Below are 25,768 nucleotides of genomic sequence, written 5' to 3'. Positions count from 1 at the left end.
CCTACAACACAGGCAGGCCTAAACTTTGGCATCATCATCCTGTTTGGGGTTTGAGTTTCTGATGCAGAGCAAGCAAGCAACACTTTACATATTTGCATGTACATCATAATATTGAAAAGAAGAGATTGTCTAGAAGGAAGCAGTTGTTCCCTCTGCATGGTCCCATATTATGCTCATTTTCATGTTCATACTTGTATGTTGGGTTTCTACTAGAACATGTTTACATGCTTTACAGTTAAAACACATCATTTGTCTCATACTGCCTGTCTGATTATACCTGTATTCATCTTCTGTCTGAAATGCTTGGTTTTGGCTTCTGTCTCTTTAAGAACCCCTCCAAAAAATAACCTTCACTAACCTGCTCTGATTGGTCAGCGTGTCCAGGTTCTCTGTATCTGCACTCCCAGTGTCTACACCATAATAGCCGGGAATGACTGTTACAGAAAACTATATATATAGATATCACTTTATACAATATGGGACCTTTAACTTAAACGAATAAGTTTAGACCCTGTGGTGATTATTTGACAAAGTCTACAGTGTATGCTTAATTGAATGCTTTAAATAAAGACTTTGACAGCCACTGCAGTCAGGGAATCCAAGTTTGATTCATAGAGGGTAGAGCGTGGGTAAAACAAGCTAGCTACAACCAATCAATTAAAATAAACAGAATGAATTAAATGTGATCAGATATTGAGACCATAAAATCTTGCAGGAAACACAATTGACTTTGTATTTTGGGAATGCATGAGATTGGATTTCTCTGCAGCCAGGGCTTTTTTTGAGCCAGTATTTCGCAGCCATGGATGGCACAGAATCAAAAGGCAGCAAACAGTGCTGGCCGCCCTCATCATTGCCAGAGTCATTTTGTTTTTGGCTTCTCCACAGCTACCAGGAGAGTAGCTAGCTGTTAAATACCTTGCTCAAGGACATTAACGGTAGCTGCTAAAGGAAAAGAGCACATGGATTATTCAATTCTCTGCCCTGTTCTTAAAGCCAGTATTGGAACTAACAACCTTGACGGATCAAATGGATGATGAAAATGTGGCACAAATACCTCCTAGAGATGACCAGATCAAGTATTTGCCCTCCGATCTGATTTATTTAATATTAAATTGGTCTATCTGCTTATACCGCTTGTTGAACTCATACTTCTATTTTCCTAGATACAGCTGCACAGTGCACACCTCAAGTACATTAACATTTTTAAATCAATCCAGTGTACATGCTTGGTAATTAAAAAGTGCTCTGCATTGTATTAAAACAAAAAGTGCTTGCTCTCTCCTTTTAAGTGTCCTCCAGTGTCCATTGCTTCAGAGCAGCCTTTGCCTGAGTTACCTGAAAGAACTCTATTTCGTTGAGTCTTTATTTTCATTGCCTGTACATCTTTTTACCAGATTAATAGATTATTTTTGTTGGCTTTTTGCTCACAAGGCTTTTGTTGCACTTGCAGTGGTCTGGTGAGTGTGGTTGTTGTCGGCTCTCGTCAGTCTCTCCTTCTAGCAGACACTGGGTGGTGACACACCATGCTCCATAAGTGACAGCAAAATTCAAAAGACTCTCACACCTAGCTTAAATTAAACAAATTCAAATATATTACATATACATAATAATAATTAGGTTAAATAAATAAACAGTCTCATACTGCAGTTTGCTGTAGTTTATGGTGTGTGGTGTTTAACCGCAGGCCAGCCTCGGCCCCTGCTCTTGTACACACGTGGAGCTCAGCAGAGTGGAGGAGAGACTGGAGTTGGAGTGTTGATGCATGAAAGCTTCGCGAGTAAAAACACCTGTGTGACAGCTGACGTAAAAGAAAGGATCGGATCAAACTTAATATAGCCGATACTGATCAATAAAAAATGTCCCGATATTGATCTTTGAGATCGGATCGGGACATCCTTAGGACACATCGATAGGACAGTGAGTTCATTCAGTTGCTGTATATTCAGGCAGGTGTTGTGAAACATTGAGATATCACCGTCTCATCGCCAAATTTCCACCTGAGACAAATACACTGAATAAAAAACGTGTCCCATTTTTACTTACTCCTGAATCTTTGTCCTACCGCTGACTTCCTCTCTCGTTTCTTTCCAGGTATGAGGTCGTTTTCCAGCGCCTCTGGCTCACTAGCATACAGGTCAGTCCAACTCTGAACACACCACACACACACACACGAATAACCAGAAAATAGTTTTTACGGATTTTACTGCAGCTGAGACCTTTTATAGTCCTATAAAGAAACTGTGTGGAGAGGTTATGTAAGCAGCAATAGTTCTGCTTTGGAATGTGTTAACAGGTACATAAGCCTTGTGAATGCAGCTGTTTGAGGATAAAAGTAAACGTGTTTGTGTGTGTGTGTGTGTGTGTACCAGTATATCTGAGGAGGAGCCTGGCCCTCTACGGAGCGACACCGAGGGAAAAAGTGTGACGAAAGTCAGCCGCACCTTCAGCTACCTCAAGAACAAGATGTACAAAAAGACCAGGGTGAGGGAACATTTCATTTTTAATTGATATACTTTAAAGGTATATTCACTATATCTCACTATATGTTCTATTTACAATACTATTTCTTATGTGTGCAGTGTGTTCGCTTCTCCTCCTTAAACATTTGTGCCTTCAGGCATGGAAACTAAATGCCAGGCTGCTTTTTTTCAGCCATACATTTGCACACACTCTGGAAGCTGCCCTATGCATCATCTTCAGTTGGCCTCTGAACAGATCCAGTCGAACAGTTGGGGGTTTCGTGTCTTGCTTCAGGGCAAGCCAGTGTTTCATGTTACTTCCTCCAACACGTGTTGTTTTACGCCATTTTCTGGTAACACGTGAATCCGTGGTGTAAGACGTGGTCAAAGTCATCATCTGTTTCATACACAGAGCCCCGTCAAGTTATTCACTCGCCAAAGATCTTCTTCCAGTTAGAATATAGTAGTTATTTCTCACCACCAATTGAGAGTAGCGACTTCTGATTATATCAAACAGGTCAAATTGAGATGAGAGGTCAAATTATTTTAGAGAAAGAACAATACTTTGGGGTACCTCTACACGATTAGGAAATCATATCACTGCAATTTATTACACTGATGATAGTCCTATTTATGAATAAAATATGTTGATTTGTGAAGATATATAGAGGACATTTACGAACCAAAATTACATACATATATTCATATCAAGCCCAATTATGGCACTGGACCTTTTTTTTTGTTAAAAGCACACTTTTATTTCAATTCATTTTTATTGAGGCAAAGAAGATTTTGTGTCAATGCTCAATTACAATTACAGTTGTGCTCATAAGTTTACATACCCTGGGAGAATGTATGATTTCATTCTTTAGAGGATATAAATGATAACATAAAAACCTTTCTTCCACTCATGGTTAATGGTTGGGTGAAGCTATTTATTGGCAAACAACTGTGTTTACTCTTTTTAAATCAAAATGACAAAAGAAATTACCTAAATGACCCTGATCAAACGTATACATACCCTGGTTTGATAATACCGTGAAGTGCCCCTTTTGACATCAACGACAGCTTTAAGTGTTTTGATAATCTTGAGGTCAGGAGATTGAGATGGCCACTCCAGAACCTTCACTTTTTTCTGCTGTAGCTAAGAACAGGTCGACTTGGCCTTGTGTTTTGGATCATTGTCATGTTAGAATGTCCAAAAAAGTCCCATCCACAGCTTCCGGGCTGATGAGTGCACATTTTCCTCCAGTATTGTCTCTTTTCAAAACAGTTTGGACAGTCATGTTTACCACTCTGTTGCATCACCTCTTTTAACAACACTCGTTTGGGGACTGAGGAGACCAATTGCTGTTATTTTGAAAGTGGAATGTTTTCCATTTCTTGCTTGATGTAGAATTTCGGCTGCTTAACAGTTCAGTGTCTCCTTTGTCATATGACTGCAGGCAGACCAGTTTAGCACCCAGACTCTTTTACTACAGACCCATGCTGTTGTAATACTAGCCCAATGTGGCTTGGTGTTGTCTTGCTGAAATAAGCAAGGCCTTCCCTAAAACATATGGCAGCATATGTTGCTCAACAACCTGTATATATGGTTCAGCATTAATAGTGTCTTCATAAATGAGCAGGTTACTCATGCAATGTGCACTAATGCACCCCCATACGATAGAGTTTCCTGTGCCTTTGTAGCTCACACATCCCCAAAACATCAGTGATCCATCTCTGTGTTTCACTGTAGGAATGGTGTTCCTTTCATCATAGGCCTTGTTGACACCTCTCCAAATGTAGTGTTTATGGTTGTGGCCATAAATAAAAATGTTGGTCTCATCCCTCCAAATCACTTTCTCTGTGCTGTCTGGCGTAATGTAAGCAGGATACTTTGTGACATTTGCGCAGAAATGGCTTTCTTCTGGCGACCGAACCATGCAGCTGTATTTCAGCTAAAGTTATTTGTGGATTTTTCTTTGCATCTCGAACAATTTTCCTGGCAGTTGTGGCTGAAATCTCTGCTGGTCCACCTGACCGTGGTTTGTTTTCAACAGAATCCCTAATGATTGGCATTCTCAATTTTTTTACACCCCTTTCCTGTTTTATGCAGTTCAATTACCTTTTCTCTTCGATCCCTTCACAATTATTTTGTTTTCCCCATGACTCAGAATCCAGAAACGTCTGTGCAGCACGGGATTAAAGATGCAAAGGTCTGTCAGAAGCCCAGAAACTCACAAGCCTTTTATACATACTGTATACACTAATTACAAACAAACAGGTCACAGGTGAGGATGGGAACCTTTATTAGCCATTCAAACCTGTTTGTGTCAACTTTTGTGCATGTTATCAGGTCTAAGACACTGGGGTATGTAAACTTTCGATCAGGGTCATTTGGTTACTTTCTTTTGTCATTTTGATTTAAAAAGAGTAAACACTGTTGTTTGCCAATAAATAGCTTCACCTAACCATTAACCATGAGTGGAAGAAAGGTTTTTGTGTTATTATTCCTATTCTCTGAAGAATGGCCAAGAAATCATACATTCGCCCAGGTTATGTAAACTTATGAGCAAAACTGTATAGGAAAGAATTTAGAAGTGCGAGTTCCGCACGCTTTATAAAAAATTCCGTCCATGTCACCTACAGTGCTCCATAGATTAATGTTATAGCAAACTTATCAAGCAATCAAAGGTCTTTAGTTGCACAGTTGTGAACATGTTTGGTAATTATGCAAATTAGTATGTAATAATACAATAAGTATGTACAATAATAAGTTGTGAATCAATCACATTTTCTCCAATATTGTCCTTAATATGATGAGTTAAGAATATATATAATTAAATATCCAGAATCCAGAAATGTCCAGAATTAAGAAATGTCTGATATTGATGATGACAGCATGGAACAGTTGTTTAATTTTAATTCTAATATGTTAGCTACCTTTGTTTCTAGAGCTTCCTAAAGCCAAAACATCAAGATGCTTTTTATGTTTAGTATTATTTTGAATTGATGTTGCTGCGCTGGTTTCTGGTGCAGTATATTATTCTAAATAAAAGTCTTATAAGCCTGTTTGGCCTGGGTACATAATTAATGCATGACATAATAATATAAAAACAAGTCAAATCAAATCAGAAATGATCTAAAAATATATACTCAAACACTTTTGTTTGCAGTCTGTAATTGTGCAGCCTTTGCAAAGAGACACAGAGGGGTGAACAGGAAGTAAAACAGGAAGCTGGAGTTGGCTGTGGTTTTATAATCTCATCTCTAACCTCAGTAATGGTTGTGCTTTTAAAGTGACAGGATTCTGAAGGAGCTCGCCAGAGCTGGTCAAAGTTCAGATCATTTTTACATGATCGTGGTTTGGCTCCAAAATAATAAGCAAAGCTGTGATATTCAAATTGGCAGCTGGTTATTGGATTGCATCCATGATATATGCATATATTCAGTGACAACCAAAATGGCCATCTAAGGTAACCACAGGCCTGTCACACACCACATTAAACGTCAAATTTCTTTATTGTCTTCTCACATTTTTTCTCACATAAAATCATAACTTATCTTTTTAAAAGATCTGGATGTTCTAATTATTGTATTTGTGGCTATTGTCAGCTGACTTGTTTTTGTATGTCTCATGCACTTTCTGTGCAATATCCAAAGTCTGAATGTTCTGCAAAGGGGATGTAGTTTGTGCAGTTTTGACATAGCGTCTATACCCGACCGAAGGGTCATTGCAGAAATAGCACCTCCTGTAGCGAGCGAGTCACTTCCTCTTTGCAGCTTTCCTGATGGAACCTCAGAGCTGGTTGTAGCTTCAGCCGCAGCCAGCGATGTTCAGAAGATTTACAAGGAGCCATGGCTTCTCATTAAGATGGAAAGGTTGTCTGGAGGTAGGCCGAGAGATAGTTCTGGTTTCCCAGTCACATTGTATTGAAAGAGACTGTCATAATATCATGTCATAGCATGTGCCTGATGTTCCCTCCTGAGCTGATGTCTTTTTCTAGTGAATTCATTGCCTGTAACAGTACGTTTGACTTGAACGTCTTTTTGTTTAAATGTGGTTTAGATGTCACAAGTGATTACTTGAACTGTTGTGAATGCTTGTAGCCTAAATACTTGTCTTTACTTCCTGTGGTTCCTTTGTTTTTCCAGTAAGTTGGACTGTCGTGTTATTATTTTATTTTAGATATTATCAAGCATCGTATCTAAAGGATAGAATTCTAAGAAAGGTTACTGTGGTGAAGAATGCTTTATTGGGCCTCTGGTTCATAGAAGTGTTGCTGTGTTTCACCTCTGGTTAGACAGCTGTTGCAGGAAGTGAGAATGAATGCTCAATGTTGTCATGGCTATAAAACTTGCAGGCTTGCTGTGTTCGAGGCAGCCTTATGGTATCTTAAAGCTACTGAACAAAATGAGCTCTAGTATGTCAGAGCTTTGTGGTCCCCTCAAACCAAGAGGCCCAGGGCTGGCCATTAAAATGAGTTGGAAACTCCTTTTTCCCATTTCCTCTGGGTTTGGGTGGAGGCTCTGTGATGCAAGTCCAAAAGAATAAGAGCTCTGTTCTTCTCTGCATCACTTTATGGGATTGTGATTCAGCTCAGTGTACAGAGATGACCAACTATTGAGGATGACATCGTCCATTAATGCGCAGGCAACAGAAATGCTGCCCTGTTTTGGAAAAGGTCAATGAATTGATTCCCAGACACCATGTCTCCGTCAGTAGTCATGCATCCTGCAGAACTGTGTTTGAGCACACTAAAGTCTTCCCTGCTCATCTATCATAAGATGGTTTGACTAAGAGCTTTACAGTAGCTGAGATTAGCAACACATTTTAAAAAAAGTTGTGACAGTGACAGCAAAAGACTTGAAGAGTTGTTAAAGGCTAAAAGAAAACACCATGGTTGTACATCTCGAAATCTATTAGGTTACTTGGCAACAGCTTAGTAATATATGGTGCGTTTCCATTTAGGTAAAATGTGGCCGCTGGGAAAGTTTCAGGACACGGCCTCTCAAATGTCCTCTCAGTCGCTGTGTCTCCATTACAAAAAAGTACCCTATTTAACAGATTCCGGAGGTGACCCTCTGAATGGGTTTTGACCGTGACATCGCATATGCGACACATTTATCACGTGCGACCCTCCAAATGTAAACAACAAGGAAGGAGACACTGAGATGGAAAGAGCAAAGCTTGACGGCTTTCTCGTTGTTCATGCACATGGAGGTGGAGATTGTGGACAATTGTGTCTACTCTCATCTTCACCGGCTTATTGCGCTTGTTGTGGCGTCGAGTACTACCCACGTCACATCTCACTTAGAGTTCTATCCAATTAGCAACCAGGCTTTTAAAGATGCGTATGGGTTCACCACTCTGTGAAAGACTACAATTTCAAGTAGTACAACATTTTGAGAATAATATTACTCATATGAATGTGAAATAGCAATGATTTTGAGGATTTCATTGTGTACAATACATGATATCTTTAAAAGATTCAAACAGTCTAAAGAAATCTCTGTATGCAAGGGACAACTGAATACCAATATTGGATGTTGGTGATCTATGGGGCTTCAGACGGCACTGCATTAAAAAAAGACAGGATTCTGCAGTGGACAACCTTGCATGGGCCCAGGAACACTTTCAAAAACCATTTTCAGTGAACACAAGCGTTTCTGCATCCACAAATGACAGTTGAAACTCTACCATACAAAGACGATACCGCATATTACCCAGATCCAGAAATGCAGCCGCATTTTCTGGGCCCAAGATAATTCAGGATGGACTGAAGTGAAGTGGAAAACTGCCCTGTGGTCTCACAAGACGAAAATTTGAAATTCTTTTTGAAAATCATGAACGCCTTGTCCTCCGGGCTAAAGAGGAGAGGGGCCACCCGGCTTGTTATCAGCACGCAGTTCAGCATTCCCTACGGTATGGGGGTGCATTAGTGCACATTGCATGAGTAACCTGCTCCTTAATGAAGGCACTATTAATGCTGAACCATATATGCAGGTTGTGAAGCAACATATGCTGCCATATGTTTAAGGGAAGGCCTTGCTTATTATGACAATGCCAAGCCACATTGTGCTAGTATTACAACAGCATGGGTCTGTAGTAAAAGAGTCTGTGTACTGAACTGGTCTGCCTGCAGTCATATGACAAAGGAGACACTGAACTGTTAAGCAGCCGAAATTCTACATCAATCACGAATGGGAAAACATTCCACTTTCAAAATAACAGCAATTGGTCTCCTCAGTCCCCAAACGAGTGTTGTTAAAAGAGATGATGCAACAGAGTGGTAAACATGACGATCCAAACTGTTTTCAGACATATTGCTGGCATCAAATTCAAAATAGGCATATCATATCCAAAATACAATGTAATTTCTCAGTTGCAACATCTGAAATGTTGTCTTTGTGCTATTATCAATTTAACATGGGGTTTCAATGATTTGAAAATTATCATTCTGTTTTTATTTACATTTTACACAGCATCCCAACTCTTTTGGAAATGGGGTCAATAATATGTATATATATATATATATATATGTGTGTGTGTGTGTTTGTGTGTGTTCGTCATAAAGTATAAATTATTAAATATAACCATTAGAACTGCAAGGATTAGTCGATAAGTTGTCAATTATTAAATTAATCGCCAACTATTTTGACAATCGACATTGCATTGGGTCGTAAGTTGCAGCCATTATAACTATAATTGCCTTTTTAAATGAGGCACAACAGCAGACTCCCTGAAAAAAAGATGCACTACATTTAAAATAGTCTCTTAATGAGACAGTTTGTTGTCAGCATAAATAATGCATCACTTAATATGCAATGCCCCCCGCTGTGTAATACATCAGAGTAATAATGTTGCTCTGCTGGATTCACATTTGAATTTAACATTTACCAACTGGCCCAATGCTGGGACACTTTGTAAATGTAGTTTGTCACTCTGCAGGTAACTCAACACTTGTTTTTTTCCCCTAAACATCTAATTGGCTGGTATCATAGTTAAAGTATTTACCTTTCTCTCCTGGTATAGTTGTGATCTTAACTATGATACTTCCACTTGTGCAGGAAAAGGATCGAGACAAAAAGGAAAAAGACAAGGAGGGCAAGGAGAAGGACAAGAAGGCGATTAATGGTCATCTGTTCACACCAATCAGCTCGGGCCAGGCTACCCAGTGCTTTCAGTGTAAAAAGGCCTTCAACAGCAAGGAGGCTTTCCAGTGCACACGTACGTACATTTGTCTGTCCGTTTCTTTTTCTTTGCATTGTTCTAATTATTTGTGACTGATCAGGAATCCTGTTGCCTGAAGTCTAATTAAAGCCCATCAATTGCTGTGATCCATTATTAAAAAAAGATTGATCTTATTGTAAATTCATTTTAAATTTGAAAACATGCTGAGCTCTCACTGCTCTGCACTGCTGGCAACACGCGACTTTGAATATACCGTGAGGAGAAGAAAACAAACTGTAATCGTGAAGAAACGCTCCTTGTGTCGTGCACATACATCATCAGGCATGAATCACTTTTGGAAGTGGAATCAACTGAATGTAAAGGCTCAGTCAGTACATCCACACCATATAGTTTAATACACATACACAAACACACACACACGTGTATATATATAGTTTATTTTTATATGGATATTTTTAGACAGATCATAATAGAAATATAGCTCTGCTTATTATTTTGCTGATGTAAATAAAGTTTTAAAGCAAAATCCTTAATGTTTTATTGCAATCAAAATTTAAAGAGGTAACTAAACTTTCCTTCCAGCAAAGGTCCAAACCTCATAATAAATTGTGTCTTATAGGCTACCCCTATATCGATAAAATACATTTCCATATCATTCAACAATATTGTCAATTTTTTTACTTTAAACATACAGTCACAACTTAGCTGTTTTACCTTGAATAGAAATAGTCCTAGCACAATGAACTCAAGGCCACATTTCAAGTATAAGAATACAAGTCAAGACTCTTATGAGTCTTTGAATAAAATAAATAAAAAGTGCTCCTATTTGCAAAAGTGAAAAACGGTGCTTATCTATTTTTACTTTATGTAGCTCTTCTAGAGAGAGAATGGGTAGATGTGATGACCCTGTCCGTAGTTGAATGGAGTGAGTGCCATTCTCATGCTCATGTGTAGGTGCTCATTGGTGAGCCTGGAGCAGTTCTTGGTTTTAATAATGTTGCACAAGTTTGGTTCTAGCCCAACATGGCCAAGGTGTGTAGTGTTATCTTGGTTAGAGAGAAGTAGGGTCTTGGCTTCATGCTCCATGCTGTCATCTCTCTCACATCTCTCTCACACGGTTCTCCCCAGCAGCAGTGTCCGTTGTATAGCGTGTGTGTTGTAATGAACGAAAAGAAAGTTGGCAAAGCAGAATCAGTCGTACTTGGCTGAGCCAGCTCATGATTCGTTTGAAGTAGTGAAACTCTCTAAAGGGCTACTTCTAATGTAATCCAGTCAAGCTTTCAGTGCAGATAACAAAACAGTTTCTGCATTGTTTCCACCAAAACAGCAGCAGCTCTAAAGAGGATGTAGTTTATTGCACAAGCCTTTGGCACAACCCTTAAAAAAAAGCCTTAAAAGGAGAAACCAGCTCTGCGATGGATCACAGTGATCCTCTCAATGGTCACAACCTGCCTCAGATACTTCAGACTGGCAAAACCGCTCTTGTTGTGTTCAGTTGGTTTGGTCCGGATTGTTGGAGCCACAGAAGGTTCTGAGTGTGTTTTTGTACTCGCAGATGTCTGACTGGTGTCCATTAAACAGACAAATACAGTGATCCTTTGTCTAAGATTAGCTGGAATTAGTTAGCGTTAACTTCCATAAAAGCAGTAAAATACCCAATAAAACCTTTTGAGAGGAGAAAAACACTGCAGGAATTTAAGCTGGTTTTATTGTGCAGATAATAATTAGATACATATCACATAATCAACTAGGCATCTTAATACTTTTATCAACATTTATTTTACCCTAAAAAAATACACTTTTCTGGTGATAGGTGGAAGTGAAAACGGAAGCCCTAAAGCTGAACACTTTCTTTTCTCGTTGACTTTATAGGATTATTTTCTCACCCTAACTCAATGCATCAGTGCGTTGATGTTATCCTAAGAGCAGAAATGTTGTATTGGATTTAGCATGGATGACAAGGTCTGTTAGGTGGTTTGTTGCATTGCACTTGTGTGCTACATGTCTGTTTATGACACCACCGTCTATTGGAGGCATGCCTATATCAAAGTTAGTGGGAAACTTGTTGTAAGGCTAGATTTTGACATGTTTTTCCTCTCTGCCTTATGGATTGACCGCTACTTCAAAGTCAACTCATACAATGCTATTTGACAGTATGAAATTAAAAAAAAAAACATGGCACAGGGGAATTAAAGTCTTTCATTGACTCAACAGGATCAGATTACAGCTCTTATTTTAGTAATCTTGAATAATGACCTTTCCCTCGTTTGGGAATGTTTATATAATTGAATTTTTCCCATGCATTCTATGTTTACTTGTGTGTCATTCCTCAGTCTGTCTTTCTTTTTTCTCCTTCGTCCACGAGCAGTATTACCCCTCAATTGCATCATATGCTCTGCTCCAGTCTGGCTTTCATTAGTGGGCTGGTGGAGATTCCTGGCCGGCTATGAAAACCAGTCAGAATTTTTTTAGCCCCCACATTTCCACACTCCCTCGACACCCCCACAACTGTGCTCACAGTATTCACTGAGCGTTCTGTTGCTTTTCTTTCCAGACTGTAATGCTTCTGTCCACAAGAGCTGCAGGGACAGCCTGCCTGTTTGTGCCAAGGTGAAGATGAAGGTAAAAGTTCTCTTGGAATAACTCCACCACTGATTCGCCAGTACTTCTTTCTCTCCTTATTTATGATTTTATTCTCTGTTTCTTTGGCTAGTTGCCCAAACAGCAGTTTGCAGTACCAGATTCAAGCACTTTTCCTACAGTCACCATGAGGAACAAATGTAAGTGTCAAACCTAACTCTTACAAATCTTCATTTCCAGTTCTTATATGCACATTTGAGCTTTTTTAACATTAAGTGTTGTTTAAGCAAACATTTGGACTGAAGCTTGACTAAACAAAGTTACTGCATTACATTTCTACTTCTTTTACACTCACAACAAGTTTTCGGCCTGTTTTAAGGTCAAGGTAGTCAGTCAAAATCAGGGTTCCTGTGAAGAAACATTGCCTCTGTTGGGCAACAGCACTAGTATCTACAGATAAAGTAAATGTTTAGATCAGTTAATGATTACTAAATCCTCAAGGGACTAAGCAAATTCTCTAGCTTCTTAGACTTCAAACATTCAAACATTTGAAAACTCACTGTATTTCAAAATTGTTTCACCACGAAACAAGTAGATTAATTTGTATTAAAGAAAATAATTTGATGAAAATCTTTTGGGTAGCAGAGCTGGATCTTATTCAGAATATCAATATGCATACAGAAGTTAAAGGAGGGCCTCAAGGGCCCTTTAAGGATCTCCTGTTATTGTAATTGTCGTTGTGGTGGTTGTTGTTGTGTTGGTTGTTGTTGTTGTTGTGGGGTTTGAGCTTAATTTAATTCAGAATGTCAATATGCATACAAAAGTTAACGGAGTGCCTCAAGGACCCTATTAGGATCTCCTGTTATTGTTATTGTTGTTGTGTTGGTTGTTGTTGTGAGGTTTGAGCTGAATTTAATTCAGAATGTCAATATGCATACAGAAGTTAAAGGAGTGCCTCAAGGACCCTATTAGGATCTCCTGTTGTTGATGATGATGTTCACATCCTCTATACATTATATCTAACCTTTATTTAATCAGATAATCTAATTGAGATCAAGATCTATTTTGCAAGAGAGACATGATTACAACAGAGAGAAATAAAACAAACGTAACCAAATATTAACCAAAGGACAAATTCATATGAAAAATATAACCAGCCAAACAAAAGCAGCATCAGAGACAATCACAGATTTCACTGGATGCATTCTAAGTGATATAAATTTGTTCAGCGGGATGAGACATTCACATTTAAAATCCTATTTAATTTAAGGGCAGTATATACCTGAGGGATAACTAAGAGTTAAACTTTAGTTTGGTGAGCAGCAGTTTTAAATTGTAGGAAGAGAAGTCTGAAGTGTAGCGGAGGGTACATGCAGGTACATGATGTATCCACCTCTTTCTGGTGGTTTATAGTATACTCACCTATCAGCCAAAAAGCTTATAGCAGAGTATTCCCACTTCCTCCTCAGTAACCTTCCCATCTACGTCAGTGACGTGCAGTGAGGGTTGGGGTTGGGGAGGCACTGACTCACAAGTCAGATTTACAAACATACAGTAGGATGCCAATAGGATAGGATGAGAGAATAGGAGCGAATAGGATGCTGAAAACCATTTTAAAACACCAGTGCCACTGTATATTGCAGTATATCTTACCTTTACTTGTAAATGACTTCTTGCTTTGAGTGAAAGTCCAGCTTTGAAAAATGTCTTAGTTTAGAAATCAAATCCTCCATTTTCAGGGCGAGAAATGACAGCTTGTCGCTAAGCTCTACAGCGTCGCACAGCGCACTTCTTGTGTTTACTTTTTGCACACGGGTTAGAATTCACAGTGACCTGGCTGGTTGCAGGCTATCAGGCTGCTCACTATCGCCGCCTTCCTTGAGGCAGAGGTACTGCCTGCCTCAAGGCACGCACTTTCCCTGTGGATTTATGTCATATCAATAAGATGTAAATATTACACACATACGTAAAATACATCACTGAACACCATGGAAAAGAAGGCGTATACTTTTATTACATAAAAGTGTCCTCAACCATCATATTGGAAACATACACAGAAATGGGCAACAAGCACACGCCATTTGCACGCGCTCAATCCAGTTTGTGAGTGATTGCGCAATCTGGAGGGAGGCGCGGCTGTCCGTGCCTCACCTCTCGTCTCCGAAGAGACTCCGTTTATTTAACCAGGAAATACAGAATTTTCTGCGATTTTTACTGTAAAAATGGTTAAAATACATTAAGAACCACACCAAAATCATAGTCCAGAGGACAAATATTAATACTTGTGTTATGTTATTATTTTGTTTCTTTTTTCTCTCATGATGACAGGGGAGGCACAGCCTCACCTGCCTCCCCTGACTGCACGTCACTGATCTACTTAGTAGTACACACATTTCATCAACATCACTACGCCACTGAGGGAAGTGATATACTGTGGCAGCTTTTGCAATAGACCTTTATGAATAAATAAAAACGAGGACCAGTGTACTTTTTTTTACAGTATATAGTAAACAGTACAAAATACTTATGTCCTGTAATGCATCTGTCTCTGGTCCAGCTGGTGGGACGAGGGAGCGCCCCTGGTCTGCAATCTTGTCCCCGGAAGACCATTCTTCCTTGTTGATTCCATCACGGAGACACACCAGCATCATGGCTTTCCATGGCAACAACCTCTCCAAGAGTCTTTCCATAAGCAACATCGCTGGGTGAGTGAGTGAGGGAGTGAGTGAGGGAGTGAGTGAGTGTATTTTCTATTCAAATGATATATTTATATATATTATATTTAATATAATATATATTATTATATATTTTTTATTTATTTATCTGACCGCTGCTTCTACAGTGCAACATGTGTTTTTGAACAGCGTAATGTGTGTTTGTGGTTGTAACTGATTATTTTCCCTTATTATTATCTCTCTATTTAGTCCGGTGTTCGATGAAATGCCTATTAAAGGCCTGCGGTATCTCTCCCAGTCTACTGACTCTCTCAACAGAACCAACCAGGTCACAGAGTCCATGGAATCGCTCACCGATGAAGGTCAGTACACACACAAATACACTATTGATCTGACTTTTGATCAGTTGGGATCTAAGACTCTGAGCCTGGAAAACTGAGTCAATATCTAACAAAGATTTAACAAAATCTGATATTATTGATAATGAATGTTCCTATGTTTATAGTACGGTAATACTATTCATTTCAAAACTTGTTGTTGGTGCAGGGACAGAGATGATGGATGGCCAGCTGATGGGGGAGTTTGAGGCAGAGGCCAAGGAGCTGGAGGCTGACTCGTGGAGTTTATTTGCGGAGCAGCAGTACCTGCAGCAGCTGGACAAAGAGCTGGTGAAGAGACAGGACGTCATCTATGGTACATTTCATTCACCCCAATATGCTTCAAAATTGGATCGTAAGAAGTTAATGGAAAATTTTATGGAAATGTTTAGGAAGTTGGACTTTTCTGTGTTTCTCCAGTTTAGTCTCATCTAGGTCTCTATTGTTTAAATAAAAAAGAATGGTTGCTTGACTTACTTGAAACAACTAGTCAGAGTGGACTATGTATGGTTTTATGTCACTTTTATGGATTTTTTTTAACTTTAGAGAACTGGATTCATGCTTTTATTGCCAGAGGTTTCACTTCAGTCGTACCTACAAGTTTTAATGACCTGTTGAGACTACAGATTTAGCTCATTTAAATATCCATTGAGATACATCCTGATTGAGGGCCCGTCCACACAAGGACGCGTTTTCCGCGTTTTCCTGTAACCGCACATTTTTAGTATTGGTTAGGCCGACCATCCACACGCAGCCGGCGTTATCAGAATCTAAAAAACGTTTTTTGTGACCAGGTCCCAGAGCGGGAATATTTGAGAAGGCCCCCCGTGGCATTGTCGTCTGGACGTTGAAACTGCATACTTTGCCGTCAGGAGGAGAGACACGGACCCATAGACTTTTTACTGAACTGTACTTTGAGCCACATGCATGGGAATGAATGATTGTCTGAATAAGATGCTAAATTGGTCGTTAGTAGCTTTTTATAAATAAAGTTGTCAAGAAGGTTGCAAAAAGTAGCGAGACAGGGCCCGCCTGTGAGTGCTTTGGGACGGGGAAGGGGCTCACAGCAGCACCCTCTGCTCTGTGAGGAGTGACTACAGAGGGTGGACGCAGATATTTCTTGAGCGTGGTCTGTGTGGACAGTAAAGGTCGTTTTTGATTGTGTGGACGTACCTAAGATGTCTCCAGATTCAGATTAGAATACAACTTGTGGCAAATAAATTGAATTGAAATTATTATATTTCTATATGTATGTATCTGTTTTGTTGGTTTATTACTTTGTTTGGTTTATTTCTTCACACAAAAATTATTTTTCTTTTTTTCTCTCTATCTCTATCTCTCTTCTCTTTTATTTCTTTTCTTTTTCTCACATGTCAGTCATGGCAGTCAAATTCATGCAATGACTTCCGTCACCCGTGGAAGGGTGCTTCTTATGTAAGTCTTTGACTAAGTATAACTTTATATCCTTGTATGTCCTTCAGAGCTGATGCAGACGGAGATGCATCACATCCGGACGTTGCGCATCATGTCCGAAGTCTACAGCAAAGGCTTGCAGAAGGAGTTACAGCTGGAGCTCCAGACGGTGGAGAAGCTGTTCCCTGCTCTAGATGAACTCATGGAACTCCACACGCAGCACATCCTCCGACTCCTGGAGAGGAAGAGGGAGAGCCAGCTGGAAGGGGGGAGCTTGGAGGGAGGCTTCATCATCAGCAGAATAGGAGACATCCTGGTCAACCAGGTTAGAAGAGGGAGGGGCTCTTGGGATGAGGTTGCAGGTCCTAAAATTGTTATATCACATGATAAGTTCATTGTTTCTCTTTTGAGGCAATTCTACCTGTTTTCCTAGTGCAGGATGCCTTGAGGGTTCATTTCATATGAAAAGAGAATTTAAAACCAAAAATGTACTTTAGAAACACATTCCATAAACTACTCCATGTCAGTGTGTTGGTGGATCGATTCACCAGTTTGGTCCGGACAGAAATATCAGCACAACTATCGGACAGTCTCCTAGTCCCATTTCCAATTTTCTGAACAGCTGTAAAAGGTAGCAGTCCTTAGCTCTGGGGGAAATGGTTGTCATTGGTTTAAATACTTGGCTAATCCCAGTGTTTTAGTATGCTGCATGCATACGTACAAGTGCAACATTCGTTAAATATTGTCATAATGCCCAATACTAACAACAATTTATCCCAGCTCACTGTTAAAGCTACCTTAGCTTGTTTTTCTTTGCTCTGCTGCACCAGTGTTTGTTTGGTGTATTCATGGCTGTTAAATTCTGCTCTAGTTCTCAGGATGCAACGGGGAAAGCATGAAGAGGGTTTACGGAAGATTTTGCAGCCGCCACAACGAAGCTGTAAACTTCTACAAGGACCTCCTGACAAAAGACAAACGCTTCAAAGCTTTTATAAAAGTAAGACTCTTTCAGCATTTTTTAAGGTTTATCACGGATCTTCTTTTCATGTCTCTTTTTTACAGACATTTTTTTTTTTTGTTGAATAGATGCCTAATGAACAGTCTGCTTTATAGAGTTAAACCTATTGTGTTATTCAAGGAGCTTCTTCTTGTTCAGTCTCGCTTTTCATTTCAATCAGTGCATTTACCATAAGTTGTCATATCCATAATCAGAGCAGACACATTCTCAAGTATTATTATTACTGCATTGTTCTACAGAAAATGAGTTTCTCGTTGATTATGTGAAGTCTTGTTTTGTTATGAGCCAAAGCATGCCCTTGTGTGGGTATGTTTTACTTAAGAACTTGTTGTTTTTTTTTCCAGAAAAAGATGAGTAGCAGCATTGTGCGGAGGCTTGGTATCCCAGAATGCATCTTGCTGGTAACCCAGAGGATAACAAAGTACCCGGTGCTAATTCAGAGAATGCTGCAGCACACCAAAGGTTAGCCTCCCGTCTGTCTTTTACTTAAGGTTATGTGATTAAAAGAGAAAGATGTTATAATCACCCTGGCAACTATAGATTATTATACTAACAAAGCAGCAAGAAGTTAGGTCAATGGATGTGTTAAATACACTGTAATACCATGTTATTATTCATGGCTCACTCAAATGGCATATGTAGGGAAACCACTGGTTAGTTGCCACTTGAACCAGTTCTTCCTGTTTCAACAAAAGAACGGGCTGTCGGCCAGGACACGTGGTTCCAGAGCAGCACCAACTCTTTGCTGGTCTTGAACCAGACCCACAAAGTCTTGCTTGCTTAAAAAAATGTGTTGTTGTGATTGTGATTGGATTTGTGTTTTTTTATTTTTGTTTTTTGTTAAAATGAATTACATTAGTATGTTAAATTAACAGAGAAACAAAGTTTAACAAGTAGTAAACTGTCTTTTTTTTTTTTTAAATGTTGATTTAAAGTTATGCACAATAATTATTGACTGTTCCTTTTAGAAAATCAAAGAACTAGTAACAACTCGGCAAGCAAACGTTACACTAACGTTGGCTTCCAACAAAGGCTAACATTAACATCTTACATCAAGTGTTAATAAAAATTAAAATGGGTTAGATAATTACCTTTCTTCTCTGACAAAATATTCATCCATAGCATTCAAGACAAGCAGTTTGCATAGTCCACCATTGTTGTTGAAGTGGATGTTAGTATTTCTGGGGAAACCTCAGACGTATACAGTGACGTAATGACTTGGCTCTCTGTTGGCTCTCTAGCCTGGGGAAAACAGGTTCTGAGAGTGGAACCAACAATGAACCAGCACCAGCCCAGCACCAGGGTTTGGGTTGGTCGAAAAGGGTTTCTGTATATGGAACTATTTGAAAGTAAAATGTACAGGACAAAACATTCACACAGTGATTTGAAGTCTTTAAGTTAAAACTCTCTGCTTGGGTGCATTTATTCTCAGATTTAAAGGATTTTCCCATAAACGAGTGACAGAAAACCAGACAGAATAAGGCCAATCACTGCATTAGTATCAAAACTATGTTGTTGCACTGCACTGAAATGTGTTTGTCAAAACCATAAAATGTAAGGGTGTTCAGAATCACGAGTCGATGCAAATGAGCTTTCCATTTCAATGATCAAAATCCAAAATAGGATCAGCAATCGATGAAATTTGACGATATAGCCTTAGTGTGGCACATTCCGTAATATCAAATATGACAATCTATATGAAAAATTGATACCTTGTAGCCAGTCCGAATTTGAAAATGTGAATGAAGGTTTTCAGGGCATAAAAACAATGATCTGTTGATATTTACAAATCAAGACTCAATAGTCTAACAATGGCATAGCTGTCAGAGTTGAAAAGAAGCGGTTTAAATCGAATTGTTGATTTGGAAATTTGTGACACTACTAAGAAAAAGTGTAAAGCCAAGCTAATTTGAAGCATTGTCCAGGCTTAAATAACCTGGGGTTAATTGTTAATATCTGCAACAACATAGCCACAGTTGTATTAAGAAATATATGAGCAAATCAAATCCAGTTTCTATATTTAACAGAGATTGTTTTTCAGTATGTTGATCGTGATGATAGTCACAATTAGCATGCTAAGATATAAGATTCTCTCATAATAGCTTATCAGTCCATCTTTTTTATTCAGTTTGACTAAATTTCACTTCATCCCATACAGAGATCTTGTTTTTGGAAAGCTCATGGAAAGCTGTATTCCTCACACATGATTTCATATATTTTGAGAAAAATTAGACATATGTTGGATGCGTGTTTACAGGAAAATAGATCAAACATACTTTGAGGAGTACAATATTTCAATCTGATTTAAAGCAGCTCTCGTCAGCTCCCCCAATGTGTACATTCATTCTAATCCATCCCTAACGCCTGTTTATAGTTCTATGTGGAATGGGGGTACTTTGCCTTAATCCCCAAGGTGCTTTAAGAGGACTCTCTCCTGCCAACTCTGGTATATACTGAGTAGTAATAGCAAAGCACACTCAAAATTAGATGTAGTAGCCTGCTCAGTAGCACTGAAATACAATAACCAAACAAGGAAAATATTCCACTTTGGGGGGAAATATTACATAGTGAGTGCAAAACTCAAGAGTACAATAATCAAGGCATGTTCATCTGAGACATGTTGACTCTGGGACTTTTCCTAGAGTGCAGACCTACAACCCACTGTTGATTTAATCCTTGCTCTTCTGCTCTAAATTAATTCATAAAAAGTACTCCCGCTGTTGAGACTACAAGGTCGCTGATGTGCAGCTGGCTCTGACCTTTGACCTCCTTATTTTTACTCTTGTTTGGTTTTTGAAAAAATTCACAGTTCATTTTGAATCATTTAACACTGAGTGAACCTCTGCCCCGTAATAAAATCTTTTAAATGTTCAGTTTCTTTGGGGTTAACGGATGAGCCACATACTAAGCAAAAAACGGCAATAGTGGTGGCTAAATATACTGAGATAAGAGCACCCACACAGAAAAAGTCCTATATTGTAAAAAGTAAGATTTCCATGTCTTTTTTTTTTTTAAGAAGCAGGGGGGTGTGCTTAAATACTCTGAAAGTATCAAAGCACTCAATCTACAGAGAAATCGACCAGCCTGTATTCAGAAACTGTGACTTTAAACGAGCTGTGAGGACTTTTTTTACTGTTGTGATGTCACAACTATACTATATATAGGTTGAAAGTGCCACTACAGTGCCTTTACAGTCATTCTGCGGCTACAGTGACGGTGCAGAGGCACAGCGATAGCAGATACAGTCAGAGCAGACTGGGTTTTTTTTTTTAAACAGATAGTTCACAGGTATTTTAAGACAGACAATTTGAGAAACATTGAACATCTTCTAGTCGGGAGTCAAATGTCTCTGAAAATCTACTGAATTAGCTTATTATGCTGTTCGATAGAGTCCTACATAAGCACACAGTTGTGTGCCAAAGGTAGAATAGTTTTGAGTATTTCACATGAGAGATTTGTCTGTACTGTTTTTGTTTTGCACTCTTCCTGCTAAATAACAAATGCGTGTTGCTTAGTTTGACCAACGTGACATATTTCTATGCACCAACAACAGTTAAGCAACATTAGTTTTTTTATGTTGCCTGTTCTGTCAATCAATACTTATCAAACCGCACCCACAGTGTGTGATGAATCAGCTGAGCTGAGCAATTATCATTTAACTTTAATTGTGACAGTAGCTTATTCAGTCATTAAGCTTTACAAAGGGATATGTAACATTTTAAACGTTCAGGGGTTTTAAGGAAAGTCAGTGAAGTACTGGTTATACCGTTTGATTTACAAGTGAGTTCAGTGCAAGAGCACCCCGGATCTGATATGCAGATCAGCAACAGAAACAAGAGGTCAGGTCAGAAAGTTCCATAATAAGTGTCATTTTTCATCTTTTCTGATTATCTATTTTCCTCTCTGACTATCGTAATACAATTACAAAAATATCCATCATGTATCAAGCAATACAGGAAAAATGAGAGAAACTTAAATTATACATAATCATCAGTGTGCTTTCCCAAGCACATTTACACTCCACATCCCAAAATCCCATTAAGGTATGTTGAATAGACCTTTTCAGAAGGGAAAGTCATTTTTGAAACATTTGTGAAAAGCTGATTCAGAATATCTACTATAATTAAGCTAATGAGTAGACATTGTTCAGTGAGACAGTGTAGCCAATGCTGCATACAAATGACTTAAACAGACAGGTATGATGAATGGGCAGAACAGAGCATATATTTGAGATACAATAATCTTGCCAGCGGAAAGCACACGCTGAATTTCAATTCAATTCAATTTTATTTATAGTGCCCAATCATAACAAAAGTTATCTCAGGACACTTTACAGAGTAGGTGTAGACCACACTCTATGACTTATTTATGATTCACATAGACCCAACAATTCCCCCGTAGAGTACGGTGGCAATGAAAACCTTCCCTATAACAGGCAGGAACGTGGAACAGACCCAGCTCTGTGGAGGACGGACATCTGTCTGCACCGATCGGGGAGGAAGGAAGGGAGAGAGAAAGAGAGAAAAGACAGATAAAGCAATGTGACTATGACTTAATTAATACAGCTGAACTGCAAGAAACAGGCACAGCTAGAGTGACAGAACATGGCAATGAAGGAAGTGTTCTTAAGAAGGACTAATGTGGGTGTGGCAAAAAAGTATTAAAAATTTTGAGGACCACCATAAACTGTATAAAATACTGTATGTACATGGTATCAGGGACATCACCCATAGGTTTCTGCACTGGCTTCATTCATCAGCCCCCAGGGTTTCTGCTTGGGGACCACAAGAGCAAGTGCAATCTTGTAACACCTCAATATTAATAGCATTATATAGCATTTTGGTGTGCATTTCAAATAATATCAGGCAGGTGGAGAAATTCTGTCAAAAAGAAGTTTAGGTGTGTCAATAGAGGTTTGTGTCCAATTCTAACTAAAACCATAAGAAAAGCCTTCATTACTCTCGGCAATGGCATTTTCAGAGGTTGCACAGTGAGTAGAAATGCAGGTAAAGTTAAATGTCAAAATATTTACTGAAATTTCACTGCACCACCTGCTATGCATAAACTCATCCTCAGCTGTATCTCTACCAATCTGGTTCAAATGTTTTAGTTTCGAGCTATGAAATTAACATATTTGATTGTGCTGGTTCTGTACCTGCATGAAATGAAAAGCTTTTACAACAAGTGAAACAAATTAATAGTGGGCTTTGATTACTACCTCATTTGTTATCAAGTATCGGGTTAAGTGTGGAAATCTAACCTGATGCTTTTCTTAATGCCAGACTGCTACACTGTTCCCTGTCTAACCTCTCTCGTCACATGTTGACACAGAAAGCGAGGAAGAGCATTACGACCTGACGGAGGCCGTTCGGCTTGTGAAGGAAGTGATCGCAGCGGTTGATAACAAAGTGAACGAGCACGAGAAAAGGCGCCGTCTAAAAGACTTTCATGGCCGCACGGATAGCAAGTCCATCATGATGATGAAGAGTGGTCAGATTTTCGCCAGGGAGGATCTTCTGAGAAGGAGGCTGATCCACGATGGAGTGCTGCAGCTCAAGAACTGCCAGGGAAGACTAAAAGGTCAGGAAACACTTAACGGACTGCTTTACTGCCCGTTAACTCACCACAAATGATCTATTCCTCTCTGTAGGTATGTACATTTATTTTAACTTTTCACTTTTTTAACCACGACTCCATTTCTCCTGGCTGTTCTCCAGATGTCCATGCTCTGCTGCTATCAGATGTCTTCGTCTTCCTCCAAGAGAAAGACCAGAAATATGTCTTCGCCATGCTGGTAGGATCCTATTATTATCTCCCTCTGTCTCGCTACACGTCTCTCCTCTAATTCTCCTTCCTTCTGTTGTCCCCTTCCTTTTTCCTCCATCTTATTAGTGCGGCGAGAGATGCTGTTGTCATATCCCAATGTTGTTGCTGTTAGCATTAGCTGGCCTGCTTAGCTTACCCATAATATAATATTGCCTGCGTTTGGCTAGCTAGATGCACCTAATAAAGCTATTCTGGCTCTGGCCATCTAACCCAACCATGATAAATCAAATCGGTTTGAGACTTTTTTTTTTACATGTTTACAGCTTCATGGTACACACACGCAAACACACACACACACACACACACACACACACAGTAGAAGAAGGCCTGTGACATAATAATTATACCTATTATTAAAAAGACTTGGCACATTTGAGTTCAGGTTGATGACATTGAAAAGAGGTCTAACATGTGGTTCTAAATGGATGGCAGCCATGTAATCCAGGTTGAATTTTGGGCAACACAAGCTTCAGTTCTTCCAAGATCACCAAAAGTATAGTCCTGCGTAGCCAGAGCTTTGTCCATAGCACTGTCAGCGATGGAGTATAGTCTGGCTACGCCGGCCTATCATTCTTGCTTAAAAACAATACAATGTTCTGGCTTGTTTGTATTTATTTAAACCAATCACAAGTCTTGGTCGGAGCCAAGTGCACAGTTCCCTTGCAAAACATATCTGAGAAGGTGGAAGTGGCCTGACATCTGGCCCAACACTGTACATCCAGTGAGTCCTACCACCAACAGTACAAGCAGCCTGTAGCAATGAGGTCAAAGGTCTCCAGGACAGGAGAGTATTTATGTGAAGCTAAACGTGGATAATATGAGGCTTCAGGAGTAAGTTAAAGGATTCCAGAGGGAATGTTACCACAACATGATTTGGACACTGAACAATTTGTTATGGGTTTTAGTGTTGTTGATACTGTTCTGTCTATTTGGCAAGTTTTCTACTCCAATCACACACTTTGCTGCTTAAAATGTAGTGTTTATTTACCTCCACGCAGTGTTTTCTCTCATACTTGTGCATATCATTAACAGTAGAAAAATATGTGTTGCTAGCAATTAGCTGGTTTTCATTGCTGAAATACTAATACCTCAATAATACTGTTACTACTAAATAAAATATAACTAAAAACTCACCAGGAATACCAACTGCCTGGGCAACCCTCTGCCAAGCCGGCTGTTGTCGATCTTCTTTCAGCTTTTTTCTTGTAATAGAATATTTGAGAGTGAGTGCCCCATATAAGCTCAATCCTTGTCAGCTGCAGCAAGTCCGACCTGTGGCTCTGTGCTGCGAGCAGAAGTTGATAGAACAGTGTCACATATTAAACTGTTTTACGGTTTTGTTAGCCTTGAAGATGCAAGGTACGCTGAGGCTCTAGACATCAGCTGACTCCCATGTGGATGATGACAACCAGAATCTCATGTTGTCTTCTTCTTTCCTCTTTTCTCCACATCTTTTATGTATCTTCCCATTCTTTCACCAAATAACTCACTGCTCCTAAAAAACTATTTTTTTTCTAACTGAGCTTCCTTTTTCCCTCCGTCTTCACTGCACTTGTTTTATTCCCCTGATTTCCTTTTCCCTTCCTCCCTCCTTCTATAATGATCCTTCTCCTCTGCATCTCCCCCTCCTTTCCACTCCCTCCTGCTTCAACCCACCCTTCTTCCTGTCTTTCTGGTCCTCAACATTTGTCTTCCCTCCTATCCTCCCCTCCTCTCTACCTCGATCCTCCCACTGCCATCTTTTTTTTATTCTCCTCCCTTGTTGCCTCCATCAATCCCTCCCCTCCTTTTCCTGCCCTTTTTCTCCCTGTAGGACCAGCGCTCCACGGTCATCTCACTCCAGAAGCTGATAGTTAGGGAGGTCGCTAACGAAGAGCGTGGCCTCTTCCTCATCACGGCAGGGATAGAAAAGCCGGAGATGATGGAGGTCCTGGCCAGCTCGAAGGACGAACGCAACACCTGGATGCAGCTCATTCAGGAATCCATGCAGTCCATGTAAGTGGGATTTATTTATTTATTTACATTTATTCAGCTGTTTTTTACTGAAAGACATTTAGAGAAATATGCTCATACGTCAACGATTATATGTTTTTTGTAGCTAGAAGAAGAGTTTTAACATTTTTTTACACAAAGTTCTGCTGCTCCACTGCACTCAAAGTGCTATACATTCAGTATTGACCTCTTAGGGTTCACCCATGGTATATCTGTGTTGTAACCCGGGAGTTAGATCCAGCCCCGTT

The 25,768-nt window shown here is 39.4% G+C and overlaps 1 protein-coding gene across 1 annotated transcript in view; it reads left to right on the top strand.

Annotated features, from left to right (window-relative positions):
• Positions 1-25,768, top strand: part of akap13 (A-kinase anchoring protein 13) — a 124,259-nt gene that overhangs the window by 81,068 nt on the left and 17,423 nt on the right. Inside the window, exons 16-29 of the mRNA XM_083915365.1 lie at positions 2,095-2,137; positions 2,373-2,484; positions 9,516-9,675; positions 12,194-12,261; positions 12,353-12,419; positions 14,777-14,924; positions 15,144-15,256; positions 15,441-15,587; positions 16,753-17,009; positions 17,556-17,681; positions 18,047-18,164; positions 23,034-23,282; positions 23,420-23,496; positions 25,342-25,523. Coding sequence (XP_083771491.1) covers positions 2,095-2,137; positions 2,373-2,484; positions 9,516-9,675; positions 12,194-12,261; positions 12,353-12,419; positions 14,777-14,924; positions 15,144-15,256; positions 15,441-15,587; positions 16,753-17,009; positions 17,556-17,681; positions 18,047-18,164; positions 23,034-23,282; positions 23,420-23,496; positions 25,342-25,523 — 1,867 coding nt within the window. The remainder of the gene's footprint in view (positions 1-2,094; positions 2,138-2,372; positions 2,485-9,515; positions 9,676-12,193; positions 12,262-12,352; positions 12,420-14,776; positions 14,925-15,143; positions 15,257-15,440; positions 15,588-16,752; positions 17,010-17,555; positions 17,682-18,046; positions 18,165-23,033; positions 23,283-23,419; positions 23,497-25,341; positions 25,524-25,768) is intronic.

The sequence above is a fragment of the Echiichthys vipera genome (genome assembly GCF_963691815.1).
Source record: "Echiichthys vipera genome assembly, chromosome: 1".
NCBI lineage: Eukaryota > Metazoa > Chordata > Actinopteri > Perciformes > Trachinidae > Echiichthys > Echiichthys vipera.
Note: the sequence above shows the minus strand (reverse complement) of the source record. Positions and strands in the feature narration are given on the sequence as shown.